The sequence below is a fragment of the Erythrolamprus reginae genome, chromosome 1 (assembly GCF_031021105.1).
Source record: "Erythrolamprus reginae isolate rEryReg1 chromosome 1, rEryReg1.hap1, whole genome shotgun sequence".
In the NCBI taxonomy this organism is placed as follows: Eukaryota; Metazoa; Chordata; class Lepidosauria; order Squamata; family Dipsadidae; genus Erythrolamprus; species Erythrolamprus reginae.
This window is the reverse complement of record NC_091950.1, coordinates 157,742,484-157,756,960: the sequence shown is the minus strand read 5'-3', so window position 1 is coordinate 157,756,960 and position 14,477 is coordinate 157,742,484. Positions and strand designations below refer to the sequence as shown.

Genomic DNA, 14,477 nt, shown 5'->3' with positions numbered 1-14,477 from the left:
AAAATAGTTTTATATTGATCCTTCTTGAGAATAGCCATTTGAGGTTCTTCTAGGAATTTCTATTTGCCATCTTCTGTGATTGTATAAAATAAACAATGTTCTTGTCTTACTAAACAGGAGCACCACTGTCCATTGTTTTTATTTGCAAAGGAGCTTTATTTCTGAAAATTACCATCCCTCTCTTTTTTAATATTAAAAAACCCCTGATGGTACAGTATTTGTTTTTCCCTCTCTTAGAAGTTTCAGATCTTTTTTTCCTTTTTTCCTTCCAAGAATACTGTACTTTCTTTATATTTTAATTGTTTATTTTAGACCACTTATTGAGAGTCCCGGTGAAATGCTTAGTTCATCAAACATTCCTTCTGTACATGTGCTTCTCCATAAAGACCCCTTCTTTTTACTGTTATTTACTTTTTACTGAAGTCAAATTAAATGAATTAATGAATAAACAAACAAACAAACCTTATAATTTTTTAGGGCTTAGACCACTCAATGGGGTTAGAATGATTCAGAACAGTTAAATATCTTTTCATCAAACACACAAAAAGAATCAAATTGAACTTCATGACTATAACATATGATAATGCATTTTCAACTTTCAAGGTTATTTAAAGAAAAAAGAAACCAAAAACATGAACTATATCCGTGACAGAACTGACACAATAATGAAGCCTCTATGACTATAAGCAACAGCACTCCGTCCTGAGTACCGGGAAACTAACAGGATATCATTATTGCACCATACTCCCTGTAAACACTTGATAGCTTACATCTGACTGCTATTGAGAAACAGAATACTAAAATTGTTCCAGAAAGACAGTGTTTATTATGGTTATCAAAATGCTTAACTTTCATTGTTTCTTGCAAGATTGGCTGTTCTATATGAAACCTAGAGTTTACTTCCATATTTAAAAGTAAAATCAGTAATTTGAAAACAAATTTATGCCTATGAGGAATTTATGAGGAATTTTGGAGAATTGATATATTTCCCATAACTAGCATATTTTCACTACACATTGGTTAAAATATATTCAAAATTCCTAAACCGAGCCATTTTCTGCTGCAAGAATTCACATTAAGGTCAAGCAATACAAGCTCTGGGGTTCAATCTTTAATGAAGTCTGGATTCTTTCTAAAAGTTACTAGTAATTTATGCTGACACAGAGCACCGGTGGACCTATAATTTTGACATTTCATCATATAGCCACAGCCACATTCTCCCTATTTGATTTTAGAGAGAGCTAACAATCTCAAACAATGTTCACCTATAAAATACGTGAGCATCATAACATACACATAAAATTGTGAACAAGAGGCAACCACACAATTAAGTTCACACAATGCATCTCTTAAGTGGGATCAGTTTGTGCCATTTAGCTACAAGAAAATAGCTCACAGAACCCAGCATTTACATTACACTTTGATATAGCATTCAGATATCTCGCGCACACATGTCCCCTCACAAGATTTTGCTTCTTGCTCACACGCAGAAGAAAAAACATCCTGGGACAAGTGCATGTACACAGAGAATAGACGCTGTGAACACAGCGCAAATTTTGCTACCAGTGTGCCATCCTCAACCGTATCGGTAGCAACCTGCTACTGCGCCTTTTACTTTCAAGCATGGCGGGTAGGTGGGTGAAATATTCATATGGCCCTCTTTTTCCCTCTTAAAAAAATCAGCAAGATAATAATGGATTATTTGATGCATGCCCCAAAAGATATGGACCAATTGATGAATGCTTATAAGGAACAAAGTAAAGCCCAAAAAAGCATATGGTCTATCTACAGCCTATCTATGGCCTATATCAGGGGTGTCAAACTTGTGTCATTACAGCATCACGTGAGGAAACTGGCTCGCAGGCGGTGAGTTTGACACCCCTGGCCTATATGGTCTCTTTTACTATGAACCTGTACGATAACTCAGGACAGTTCAAAAGGTCCTTCTGAAGATGTTCCCAAAAGTATGGGGGTAGCTTAGCTATCTAGTCCAGCAGATAACGTTTCCTCCAATGTGGTACCCAGACTTTGGATTACCTTCATCATGGTGGTCTTTGGTCCCTACTCTCCCAGTAAGATACACTGACAGACGAAAGTCAGCCTCTGGTCTTTAATTTGAACTGGACTGATTTTGATCATATGAATTATAATTTTAGTTCTGGTTTTAATTGTACAGTTTTTATTTTTAAATGATATACAGTGATCCCTCGAGTTTCGCGAGGGTTCCGTTCCAAGACCCCTCGCGAAACTCGATTTTTCGCGATATAGCGGTGCGGAAGTAAAAACACCATCTGCGCATGTGCGGCCATTTTTTCATGGCCGCACATGCGCAGATGGTGAAGTTTGCGTGTGGGCGGTGGGGAAGACCAAGGGAAGGTTACTTCAGCCGCCCAACAGCTGATCTGCTCGGTAGCGCGGCAGCAGCGAGGAGCCGAAGATGGGGTTTCCCCTTTGCCTGGGCAACGGGGAAACCTCATCTTCGGCTCCTCGCTGCTGCCGCGCTACCGAGCAGATCAGCTGTTGGGCGGCCGAAGGAACGTTCCCTGGGTCTTCCCCGCCGCCTCGGATCCTCGCTGATGCCCGCCCGCCGTTTGCCGCTCGCCCCGTTCGGCGGCCGCACATCCCGTTCGCCCGCCGCTCGCCCCGTTCGCCCGCCGCTCGCCCCGTTCGCCCGCCGCTCCCCTCGTTCTCCCCCCATTCCCCTCGTTCGCCCGCCGCTCCCCTCGTTCGCCCCCCACTCCCCTCGTTCGCCCGCCGCTCGCCTCGTTCGCCCGCCGCTATCGAACTTGCTATCGAGCCTGCTAATGAAATCCAACCCGCAGCGGCCCTTTCCCTCTCCAGGCTGCGGGAGGGGTCCGGAGAACAATGCCTGGCGCCGCGCTCCCGGCTGGGCTTTTTTCCCCCATTTCCCCTCGGGTGGAATTTCAGACCCTCCGCCGGTTGGATTTCATTAGCAGGCTCGATAGCAAGTTCTTCCTCCCTTTAGAAAGCCCCGCAGCCTCCTCCGCCCGGCGAGGCCGCCAGCGAGGACCCGCAAAGCCGCCGCCGCCGCAGCGAGGCCAAGCCGCCCGCTCCCACGGCAAGGGCTCCCAACACAGCGCCGCTCAGCCCGCCCTCGGCGATGCCTCCGCGGATCTGCAAACCCAGCCGAGCGATGCCTCTGGTCTGGGCGAAGGCAGTGGGCAGGCCCCGCCGCAGCAGTCCCCGCGGGCACCGCGCGCCAAGGGCCGGCCAGGCCGCCGGCCAACAAAGGGGCTCCCTCGCCTCCCTCGGGCAGGTTTACAAAGGCAGCGCGGCAACTTGGAGCCCGGCACGCCCCGCAGCCCTCGCCTCGCCCGCCCCCGCCTGGCCGGCGCTCCGGCTACCCCCGGCTGAGGAAGAACCGAGTAGCCCCCGCCCTCCCCCGCCTGGCTCCCTTCAGCCCCCCGGGGCCAAGCGGGCGGGGGGCGGGCGGGACTTCGCCTGTCTCCGCCGCCAGCATCGCCCCTCCGGCGGGCCGGCCTCCCCCGCCCGCCTCTGCTGCAGCCGCCGCCGCCTCCCCGACTGGCACAAAAGGGCCCCGCCCGCCCCGCCCCGAACCTTACCTTGCGAGTTTTTGGCTGCGGGGGGAGAAGTAGGATTTTCCTAACTCCCTCCCCCTGCAGCCAAAAACTCAAAGCCTGTATCCTGCCGCCCGGTTTACCCAGGACACGAGCGGCGAAGTGACTTGGAGGAATGGAAAGTCCAAACCGCCCGGTTTCAGTGGGGTTTCCCCGTTGCCCAGGGATTCCTTCGCCCGAACGGAGGTGGCTGTGGTGTGTTCAGGAATCCCTGGGCAACGGGGAAACCCCACTGAAACCGGGCGGGTTAAGCCTCCTTCGGCGACTGCGGAACTGCTTGCTGTCAACTTTGCACTGGGCAAAGAACTCTTCACCTCCCGCCAGGCACGGACGAAAGGCGTGGAAGTCTATTGTAGCAGCTGCTACAGCGGAGACATTTGGGGGGGGGGGAGGCAGGAGGCAGGAGATCCGGCCCTTCACTTGCCCTCCCAGCAAAAGGCAAAGCCGCGCAGCTCCCCAGCCGCCAAAGGAGGCTTAACCCCACCCCTCTGTCCCACTCATCGCCCGTGGTCGGCATAACCTCCTCCTGCCTATCCCCGCTTTTCTGCCGGCCACGGGCGATGGGTGGGACAGAGGGGTGGGGTTAAGCCTCCTTTGGCGGCTGGGGAGCTGCGCGGCTTTGCCTTTTGCTGGGAGGGCAAGTGAAGGGCCAGATCTCCTGCCTCCTGCCTCCCCCCCAAAATGTCTCCGCTGTAGCAGCTGCTACAATAGACTTCCACGCCTTTCGTCCGTGCCTGGCGGGAGGTGAAGAGTTCTTTGCCCAGTGCAAAGTTGACAGCAAGCAGTTCCGCAGTCGCCGAAGGAGGCTTAACCCGCCCGGTTTCAGTGGGGTTTCCCCGTTGCCCAGGGATTCCTTCGCCCGAACGGAGGTGGCTGTGGTGTGTTCAGGAATCCCTGGGCAACGGGGAAACCCCACTGAAACCGGGCGGGTTAAGCCTCCTACGGCGACTGCGGAACTGCTTGCTGTCAACTTTGCACTGGGCAAAGAACTCTTCACCTCCCGCCAGGCACGGACGAAAGGCGTGGAAGTCTATTGTAGCAGCTGCTACAGCGGAGACATTGGGGGGGGGGGGAGGCAGGAGGCAGGAGATCTGGCCCTTCACTTGCCCTCCCAGCAAAAGGCAAAGCCGCGCAGCTCCCCAGCCGCCAAAGGAGGCTTTACCCCACCCCTCTGTCCCACCCATCGCCCGTGGCCGGCAGAAAAGCGGGGATAGGCAGGAGGAGGTTATGCCGACCACGGGCGATGAGTGGGACAGAGGGGTGGGGTAAAGCCTCCTTTGGCGGCTGGGGAGCTGCGCGGCTTTGCCTTTTGCTGGGAGGGCAAGTGAAGGGCCAGATCTCCTGCCTCCTGCCTCCCCCCCCCCCCCCAATGTCTCCGCTGTAGCAGCTGCTACAATAGACTTCCACGCCTTTCGTCCGTGCCTGGCGGGAGGTGAAGAGTTCTTTGCCCAGTGCAAAGTTGACAGCAAGCAGTTCCGCAGTCGCCGTAGGAGGCTTAACCCGCCCGGTTTCAGTGGGGTTTCCCCGTTGCCCAGGGATTCCTGAACACACCACAGCCACCTCCGTTCGGGCGAAGGAATCCCTGGGCAACGGGGAAACCCCACTGAAACCGGGCGGGTTAAGCCTCCTTCGGCGACTGCGGAACTGCTTGCTGTCAACTTTGCACTGGGCAAAGAACTCTTCACCTCCCGCCAGGCACGGACGAAAGGCGTGGAAGTCTATTGTAGCAGCTGCTACAGCGGAGACATTTTGGGGGGGAGGCAGGAGGCAGGAGATCCGGCCCTTCACTTGCCCTCCCAGCAAAAGGCAAAGCCGCGCAGCTCCCCAGCCGCCAAAGGAGGCTTTACCCCACCCCTCTGTCCCACCCATCGCCCGTGGCCGGCAGAAAAGCGGGGATAGGCAGGAGGAGGTTATGCCGACCACGGGCGATGAGTGGGACAGAGGGGTGGGGTAAAGCCTCCTTTGGCGGCTGGGGAGCTGCGCGGCTTTGCCTTTTGCTGGGAGGGCAAGTGAAGGGCCAGATCTCCTGCCTCCTGCCTCCCCCCCCCCCCCCAATGTCTCCGCTGTAGCAGCTGCTACAATAGACTTCCACGCCTTTCGTCCGTGCCTGGCGGGAGGTGAAGAGTTCTTTGCCCAGTGCAAAGTTGACAGCAAGCAGTTCCGCAGTCGCCGTAGGAGGCTTAACCCGCCCGGTTTCAGTGGGGTTTCCCCGTTGCCCAGGGATTCCTGAACACACCACAGCCACCTCCGTTCGGGCGAAGGAATCCCTGGGCAACGGGGAAACCCCACTGAAACCGGGCGGGTTAAGCCTCCTTCGGCGACTGCGGAACTGCTTGCTGTCAACTTTGCACTGGGCAAAGAACTCTTCACCTCCCGCCAGGCACGGACGAAAGGCGTGGAAGTCTATTGTAGCAGCTGCTACAGCGGAGACATTTTGGGGGGGAGGCAGGAGGCAGGAGATCTGGCCCTTCACTTGCCCTCCCAGCAAAAGGCAAAGCCGCGCAGCTCCCCAGCCGCCAAAGGAGGCTTAACCCCACCCCTCTGTCCCACCCATCGCCCGTGGCCGGCAGAAAAGCGGGGATAGGCAGGAGGAGGTTATGCCGACCACGGGCGATGAGTGGGACAGAGGGGTGGGGTTAAGCCTCCTTTGGCGGCTGGGGAGCTGCGCGGCTTTGCCTTTTGCTGGGAGGGCAAGTGAAGGGCCGGATCTCCATTCCTCCAAGTCACTTCGCCGCTCGTGTCCTGGGTAAACCGGGCGGCAGGATACAGGCTTTGAGTTTTTGGCTGCAGGGGGAGGGAGTTAGGAAAATCCTACTTCTCCCCCCGCAGCCAAAAACTCGCAAGGTAAGGTTCGGGGCGGGGCGGGCGGGGCCCTTTTGTGCCAGTCGGGGAGGCGGCGGCGGCTGCAGCAGAGGCGGGCGGGGGAGGCCGGCCCGCCGGAGGGGCGATGCTGGCGGCGGAGACAGGCGAAGTCCCGCCCGCCCCCCGCCCGCTTGGCCCCGGGGGGCTGAAGGGAGCCGGGCGGGGGAGGGCGGGGGCTACTCGGTTCTTCCTCAGCCGGGGGTAGCCGGAGCGCCGGCCAGGCGGGGGCGGGCGAGGCGAGGGCTGCGGGGCGTGCCGGGCTCCAAGTTGCCGCACTGGAGGCGAGGGAGCCCCTTTGTTGGCCGGCGGCCTGGCCGGCCCTTGGCGCGCGGTGCCCGCGGGGACTGCTGCGGCGGGGCCTGCCCACTGCCTTCGCCCAGACCAGAGGCGTCGCTCGGTTGGGTTTGCAGATCCGCGGAGGCATCGCCGAGGGCGGGCTGAGCGGCGCTGTGTTGGGAGCCCGTGCCGTGGGAGCGGGCGGCTTGGCCTCGCTGCGGCGGCGGCGGCTTTGCGGGTCCTCGCTGGCGGCCTCGCCGGGCGGAGGAGGCTGCGGGGCTTTCTAAAGGGAGGAAGAACTTGCTATCGAGCCTGCTAATGAAATCCAACCGGCGGAGGGTCTGAAATTCCACCCGAGGGGAAATGGGGGGAAAAAGCCCAGCCGGGAGCGCGGCGCCAGGCATTGTTCTCCGGACCCCTCCCGCAGCCTGGAGAGGGAAAGGGCCGCTGCGGGTTGGATTTCATTAGCAGGCTCGATAGCAAGTTCGATAGCGGCGGGCGAACGAAGCGAGCGGCGGGCGAACGAGGGGAGTGGGGGGCGAACGAGGGGAGCGGCGGGCGAACGAGGGGAGTGGGGGGCGAACGAGGGGAGCGGCGGGCGAATGAGGCAAGCGGCGGGCGAACGAGGGGAGTGGGGGGCGAACGAGGGGAGCAGCTGGCGAACGGGGCGAGCGGCGGGCGAACGGGACGTGCGGCCGCCGAACGGGGCGAGCGGCAAACGGCGGGCGGGCATCAGCGAGGATCCGAGGTGGCGGGGAAGACCCAGGGAACGTTCCTTCGGCCGCCTAGCAGTTGATCTGCTCGGCAGCGCAGCACCAGCGAGGAGCCGAAGATCTTCGGCTCCTCGCTGCTGCTGCGCTGCCGAGCAGATCAGCTGCTAGGCGGCCGCTCGAGAGCAAGAGGGGGAGAGAAAGAGAGAGAAGGAAAGAAAGAGATGAGAGAGGGAGGAAGAGAGTGTGAGAGAGGAAGAAGCAACATAGAGAGAGAGAAAGAAAGATGAGAAAGGAAGGAAGAGAGTGACCTGATCGGGTGGGGAAAATCGCGATATAGTGTTCGCGAAGATCGAGATGGTAACAATTGCTGAAAAATCGCGATATAGCGTTTTCGCGAAGATCGAGATCGCGAAACTCGAGGGATCACTGTAATTAGCATTTTTGGATGCTACAAGCTGTCCTGGGTTCATAAAGAAAGGGTCAAATTTAATAAATGTTTCAATTGCTAGACATTTATTTACATGAACATTCTTTTTTCAGATGTAAAATCTCACGAGAAATTGAAGGAATTGAAGGGAAACATTACACAGGTTCTAGATCCATAAATATCTACCCACCCCAAGGAATAGAAATCAAGTATTTAAGGCTATCAAGCATTCTTTTCTCCAGATCTTTTGAATTGGATGACCAAAGCTCCATGGAAGAAATTCTTTCTACCAGGAAAGCCACTCAACTTTCCTGATGTTTCAGAGCATAATCATAACCAAAAATCAACATGTGTTTGTCAAAAATAAATCATGCCAGGCAAATCTTATTGTATTCTTTAAAGTGTCAAAATTAATGGGCCAGAGGAATACTGTCGATATAATTTACTTGGACTTCAGTAAGGAATTTGATAAGGTAGACCTATGCCTTGTCAATCTACTACTAGACAAGATAGAAAAATGTGGGTTACATACAACACCATCAGATGAATTCATAACTGGCTGATCAACCGCAATCAATGTGTAGTCCTCGATGGAACTGCATCTACATGTTGGGAAGAATGCAGTGGGATACCCCAAGGCTTTGTTTTAGGCCCAGTACTGGTCTATATCTTCATCAATGATTTGGATGAGGGGGTAGATGGTGAACTCATCAAATTTTCAGCTGACACCAAGCTGGTAGGAATAGCCAACACTCCAGAAGCTAGGCTTAAGATACAGAAAAAACTTGCAGACTTGATCGTTGGGCCCTATCTAACAAAACGAAATTCAACAATGAAAAAAGCAAGGTCTACATCTAGGCAACAAAATCAAATGCGCAGGTATAGCATGGCGATACCTGGCTCAACAGTAGTAACTGTGAGAGGGATCTTGGGAGTCCTAGTGGACAATCCCTTAAATATAAGCCGTCGCCCTCGCCCTCCCCTTCCTCACCCTTCTTGTCCATCAGCCACATGAAGGCGAAGCAGGGCACGAAGCCGATGGGCCCCCAGAAGACCAGCAGGGCGATATCCAAGCTGGAGAAGCCGAAGGCCTGGCGGGCCGAGTTTTGAATAGGGCCCCACGTATTCCACACCAGGCCCTGCAAGAAGGCCAGCAGCGAGAAGAGCAGCAGCACCAGCCAGCGCCGCCCGTACACGCGGCCCGACACCGGCGGCAGGCGAGGCAAGGGTCCCGCCGGAGGGGTCCCTCTGCCCCGCGACTCCGCCGCTGTCGCCGCCACCCGATAGGACTGGCCATACTGAGCAAACGGCGGCGGTCCGGCGGGCGGCGTAGGGGGCAAGAGGGGCTCCCGCTCTTCGGGGCTGCTCCACGCTGCGCCCATCGCCGGGAAGGCGGAGGAGGCAGTCCCCCTCCTGCTTGTGGCCGGCTGCTTGTTATCCTAATGTTACCCAACAGCGGTGGCGGCGGCAGCGATGTAAGCAAACCCCGCCCGGGCTAGGAGGCAACCTGGCCAGCCGCATGCGCGAGGCAGGCGGGCCTCACCAAGGCGCCGAAGCCGGGATGGCAGGAGTAAGGAAGGGGGGGTGCCCGGTTGCTTGGGGCTCTCTCCAGATAACGGGAGTTACACCCGTTCACACACACACACTGCAACCGGGGTGTTTAGGGACAGAGGAAAATGTCGAGAGACACTCCCGCCCCCCCCCCCCGCCAAGTCATTAAGCCTCTCCACGAGAGAAGTGGAGCCATTTCTAATTCAATTCCAATTCAAAGCAAGCTGGAATATTCGCCTCATAATTGTGGTAGCGAAATATCCGTTTACCAGCGCGGGAGTCTTAATCTTGGCTGGAGCTGGGGGGTTGGGGGGGGCAGATCTATTAATACTCTTCAGCGACATAAGGAAAGTTGAACAGAGGGGGGAAAATTGCCTGGAGTGTTTTGTAAATGGTCCAGAATGCACCGAAAGGCAACGGAGAAAAAATAAGGCCGCTCCGGTTTCCCCAAGAGGAGCCGATTCGCTGCAGCCTCTGTGAGGCGAACTTGAAAACAAAGCCACGTGATTCGGCTCAAATGATCCCTCACATGATCCGCGGGTAGAGGAAGGGCTGGCCGGTGACGGTAAAAGGGTGAGCCGAGGTGGAGGAGGAGAAGGAGGAACTGGGAGCGGAGTCTTTCTCCACACCCCTCTCTCTTTCGGACTAGGGATGGAGAGCGAAGCGGTAGTCACGGAGGTGGCCGCTTTGGAGCCATTGCATGCTGGTAGGTACGCCTGCCTGTCTGCCTTGCTATCTTTAAGTCCTGTTGGTACAACTAGTTAGTTAGTTAGTTAGTTAGTTAGTTAGTTAGTTAGTTAGTTAGTTAGTTAGTCCGTCCAATACACAATAATACACAATGAAGGTAATACTGTAGAGGACATCTTCGAGGAAATAGAATTAGAGTAAGAATAGAAGAGAGAATATAGGATAGAATAAATCAATGACAGAATAGAAGAAAGATATAGGGATAGAAGAGAAGATACAGTATATGCCTTCCATTCTTCCGAGGTGGGTAAAATGAGGACCCAGATTGTGGGGGCAATATCCTGGCGCTTAAAAAGTGCTATTGCTAACATGTTGTAAGCCACCCTGAGTCTAAGGAGAAGGGTGGCATAAAAATTGAATAAATAAGTAAATAAAATAAATACATAAATATGGGATATAGGAGAGACAATAGGACAGGGGGCGGAAGGCACACTAGTGCACTTATGCACGCCCCTTGCTCACCTCTTAGGAATCTGGAGAGGCCAAGGGTGGATAGTCTAAGGGTAAAATGTTGAGGGTTAGGGGATGATACTATGGAGTCCGGTAATGAGTTCCATGTTTCAACAACTCGATTACTAAAATCGTATTTTTTACAGTCAACTTTGGAACAGTTAATATTGAGCCTGTGTAAAAGTAAGGAGTTATTAAATGATGATACAGGAAGGACCCGTTTTGAGGGGACCGGCTTTTTCTATCCTGTCAAGCTTGCAGGGCTCGCTACTTCACAGTCCCTTCTTCCTGGCTCGGGAATGAAAATGGAGAAGGACTGAGCTGCTTTTAAGGGAATTACTGCCAATCGCAACGTTCTCCCGTGCACCTTTTTTTACATTAAAGTGGAAGTAATTTAATTAATTTAATTTAATTTGACTTCTATGCCGCCCAATCCCAATGGGACTCAACAGTAGGTAATACATGCAATAAACAAAGTCAAAGATTTGTAAAAGAACAGTAAAACCCATAATAAATCCTAATGAACTATCCAATCAAACTAACCCATATACATACAGAATCAGTTACAGTAAATAGAAAATGCTCTAGAAAATGTTCAGCATGTATCCATCCATCAGTGTATCCATCAATCCAAGGTGCTAATTTATTGCTAAAACGATCCCAAAGGGAATATGCCACAATTTTTAAACAATCATAAATCTCTAGTAAATTCTTACATCTTAAAATTGAAAAAACTTTCTGTTCAGCTGGAACAAATAAAATACCTGTTTCAATATATAACAAATACAATAACATCCTATAATAAATACATTGCATAACCAGTACAATCAGTATCAAGAGAACTGATTTCAGTTTTGCTCGGATGTGTCCTTTTTGTCCTCCAAATGTAGCAGAACATGAACACGTAATAGATTCAAACTAAATGTAATCCGCTCCAAACTTGACTTCAAAAAATATTTCAGCAATAGAGTGGTCAATGCCTGGAATGCAGTACCTGACTCTAGTTTCCCCAAATCCCCAAAACTTTAACCTTAGATTGTCTACAGTTGACCTCTCCTCGTTTCTAAGAGATCTGTAAGGGACGTGCATAAGCGCACCACTGTGCCTACCGGTACCGTCCCTATCCTATTGTCCTCTTTTATGGTTACTTTTTACTTATGTTTATACAAACTACTACTATCCTATTCATAATTGTTAAATAAATAAATACATACATACATACATACATACATACATACATACATACATACATCATACCATATTACACAATTAGGATATCCATATTATTCAGTTAATGTGAAATATCTCCACGTGAAGAATGGTCAGTCCTTTAAGTATGATTTCTGTTATTAGATGTTACCGAATGTTTGGAGACTAAAATATTATCCAGTTATAGATGTTTTTCAATGGACATATTATCTATGAAATCTGGTAAACATGTATAAGGCTAGACTCAGATATGTAACTTGTTTGAATATGCAATTCACTGGATTCACTCACAAATTTAAACTAACTCACTTTTGTTCATCTTCACCCAGACAGTGAGGAAGAGGGAGACTCCTCACTTTCTTCCATCTAGTTTACTGCACTTACTATCTTTTATACAATAAAATATAGTAGAATTTTATTGGCCAAGTGTGATTGGACACACAAGAAATTTGTCTTGGTACATATGCTCTCGGTGTACCTAAAAGAAAAGATTATTTGACTGTTGTGAGCCACTCATAGTCATTGGAATGAGGCAGCATACAAGTTTAATAAATGATGAACATGATAGTTTGAACCATGCACATTCTCCAATCAATTTATTTTTATCAATTACATTACCATAATTCATGAATTGCCAACCTAGTGATCAATTATTAGGCCTTGCTTTGGATATCAGGTTCTCCTATACTGTTTCCTTTCACCTAAAAGTAGATGCAGCTATCAAGCTAGTTTTATTTTTCAAATACAGTGTTAAAAACATGCACTTTTCACTTCCACAAATTACACTTTATGTTGGTGGTGGTGGTAGTTTTGTGTATCTTCTGTTCTTCAGCAGAGGTGTGTTGAGATTTCACTCAAGCAGAATGGAAACTTGAATATAGTCTGTATATAACTACTCCATTTTTAACTCATACATTCTTTATCTTGTTTGGATATTTTCATTTTGTGTGTCAAATACTGGTGGCAGTTTAATGAATTGACAATGCTGAAATAATATTTACCTAGGGTTCCATACTACTGCAGTCAGAAGACTCTGAGCAGTATACAATTCCTGAATAGAGTTATTTAAGGCTAAACTGTTATAATGCAACTGGTAATAATTTAAAAACGCAACTAAACAACCTTTATTTCTAAAGCTTACATCCTGGGGAAAAGTGTAATGCTTCCATTAAATCCCCTAGAGTCCTACAAAAACCCTGAGTATTCACTGCTCAGAAAAGTAGAATAGGAAAGAGGTCATCCTTATGTCCCTGGTGAGATTGTTACAGAGAAGGGTATGTCAAAAAGCGTTATCCTCAGAATCCCTGATGAAAACATCCTTGTGGAAAAGGGATTGCTAAAATACCTTCTCTCTCAGATTACACCTGAAGCAGGTAGTCTCAGTTATAAAAGTTAAGTCAATAATTAAGCTGTTGTGGATGCATCAGATTTTTGGTCCATCTAGCACAATATTGTCTTAGCCATCTCATAGCAGGATTGTCAGGGTTCCAAATAGCATCCAAAATTAAATCAGAGTCCAAGAAAAAATAATCCTCAAAGTTTCAATTTATTAATAGAGCCATGTTGGCACATCTGGGAGAAACCTGAATCTGAAGCCCTGGGGTTTCTCCACTCAGTTGAAAGTTCAAGCCCTTGCCCCCAAGTCCATCATGCTGATCAATCTTCAACTTGGCAGGAACACCCATCTCCTTCCATGCAGGTATAGTCCTGTGAAGACAAAGGATGACCTTGACTACCAGGAAAGAATTTGTTATGGCTATAAATTTATCCTCATGCAGTTTCCCCTCCCAAATTCCCATGGTAAAAAATACCTGTTTAAATAGCGTAAGGTATGGCAGGCCAAAGACCTCGACTAAAATGGCTTCGGCCTGACAAGGATTAAGAATCCTGAAACATTATATGTCGGATGTCAGATATTGCATCTTAAGTTATTTTGAATATAAAGCATATATTTTACTAAACCAAGAATATATAAGTAACTTGAATTTTCACATTCCTTTTGATGCATTTATAATTTCTTTATTTCTCCAGGGCATAATGGATTTTGAGATCTGTATAATAATTGTTTTCACTAAGTAATGAGTAGCTTTAAGAAGCTACTCCAGTGAGAGGTGGTCAGATTCAGTTTGGGTTATGATTTTGTTTTTCTGTAGACAATCCCAAGAAGGATTATAGGTGAAAATTTTCTGATAAAGCAGTTTAGGTCCTCTGTCAAAAAGATGTGAAAAACTGGAAATGATAGAGTGTGTGTGGAAGGGAAAGCATAGAATTCATTTGCAGTGCTTCTGGCTCAGTTATGTTGTTTCCTTTTTACTCATATTTCTGTTTCTTCTTTGTTATTAGCTTGCTAATTAATGACTGCTGGATTTTCACTGCAGATTTAGTCACAAATAGCCATTAATTAAGCATTTATGAAGGAAAAGGTTCATTGTTACTTCACTGCTGGGCTTGTATTAACACTAAACAGGTGAAACTTGAAAAATTAGAATATCGCACAAAAGTTCATTTATTTCAATAATTCAACTTAAAAGGTGGAATGTAATATATGAGAGAGACTCATTACATGCAAGACAAAGATAGTTCAAGTCGTGATTTGTCATAATTTTGATAATTATGGGGTACAACTCATGAAAACCCCAAATC

General features: G+C 49.8%; 2 protein-coding genes across 3 annotated transcripts in view; one reads left to right on the top strand and one right to left on the bottom strand.

The window, feature by feature from the left end:
- SLC49A4 (solute carrier family 49 member 4) overlaps positions 1–9,644 on the bottom strand; it is a 110,512-nt gene extending 100,868 nt beyond the window's left edge. The window contains exon 1 of the mRNA XM_070730278.1: positions 8,869–9,644. Within this exon, the coding sequence (XP_070586379.1) occupies positions 8,869–9,259 (391 nt within the window). The 5' untranslated portion in view covers positions 9,260–9,644. The remainder of the gene's footprint in view (positions 1–8,868) is intronic.
- A 196-nt stretch (positions 9,645–9,840) lies between these two features.
- The window catches only part of HSPBAP1 (HSPB1 associated protein 1), an 82,320-nt gene continuing 77,683 nt past the window's right edge, over positions 9,841–14,477 (top strand). The window contains exon 1 of one of the 2 annotated variants that reach the window (XM_070730208.1): positions 9,841–10,134. In XM_070730208.1, the coding sequence (XP_070586309.1) occupies positions 10,080–10,134 (55 nt within the window). In that variant the 5' untranslated portion in view covers positions 9,841–10,079. Of the gene's footprint in view, positions 10,139–14,477 lie in introns of both variants that reach the window. The other variant, XM_070730213.1, reaches the window with a different exon arrangement.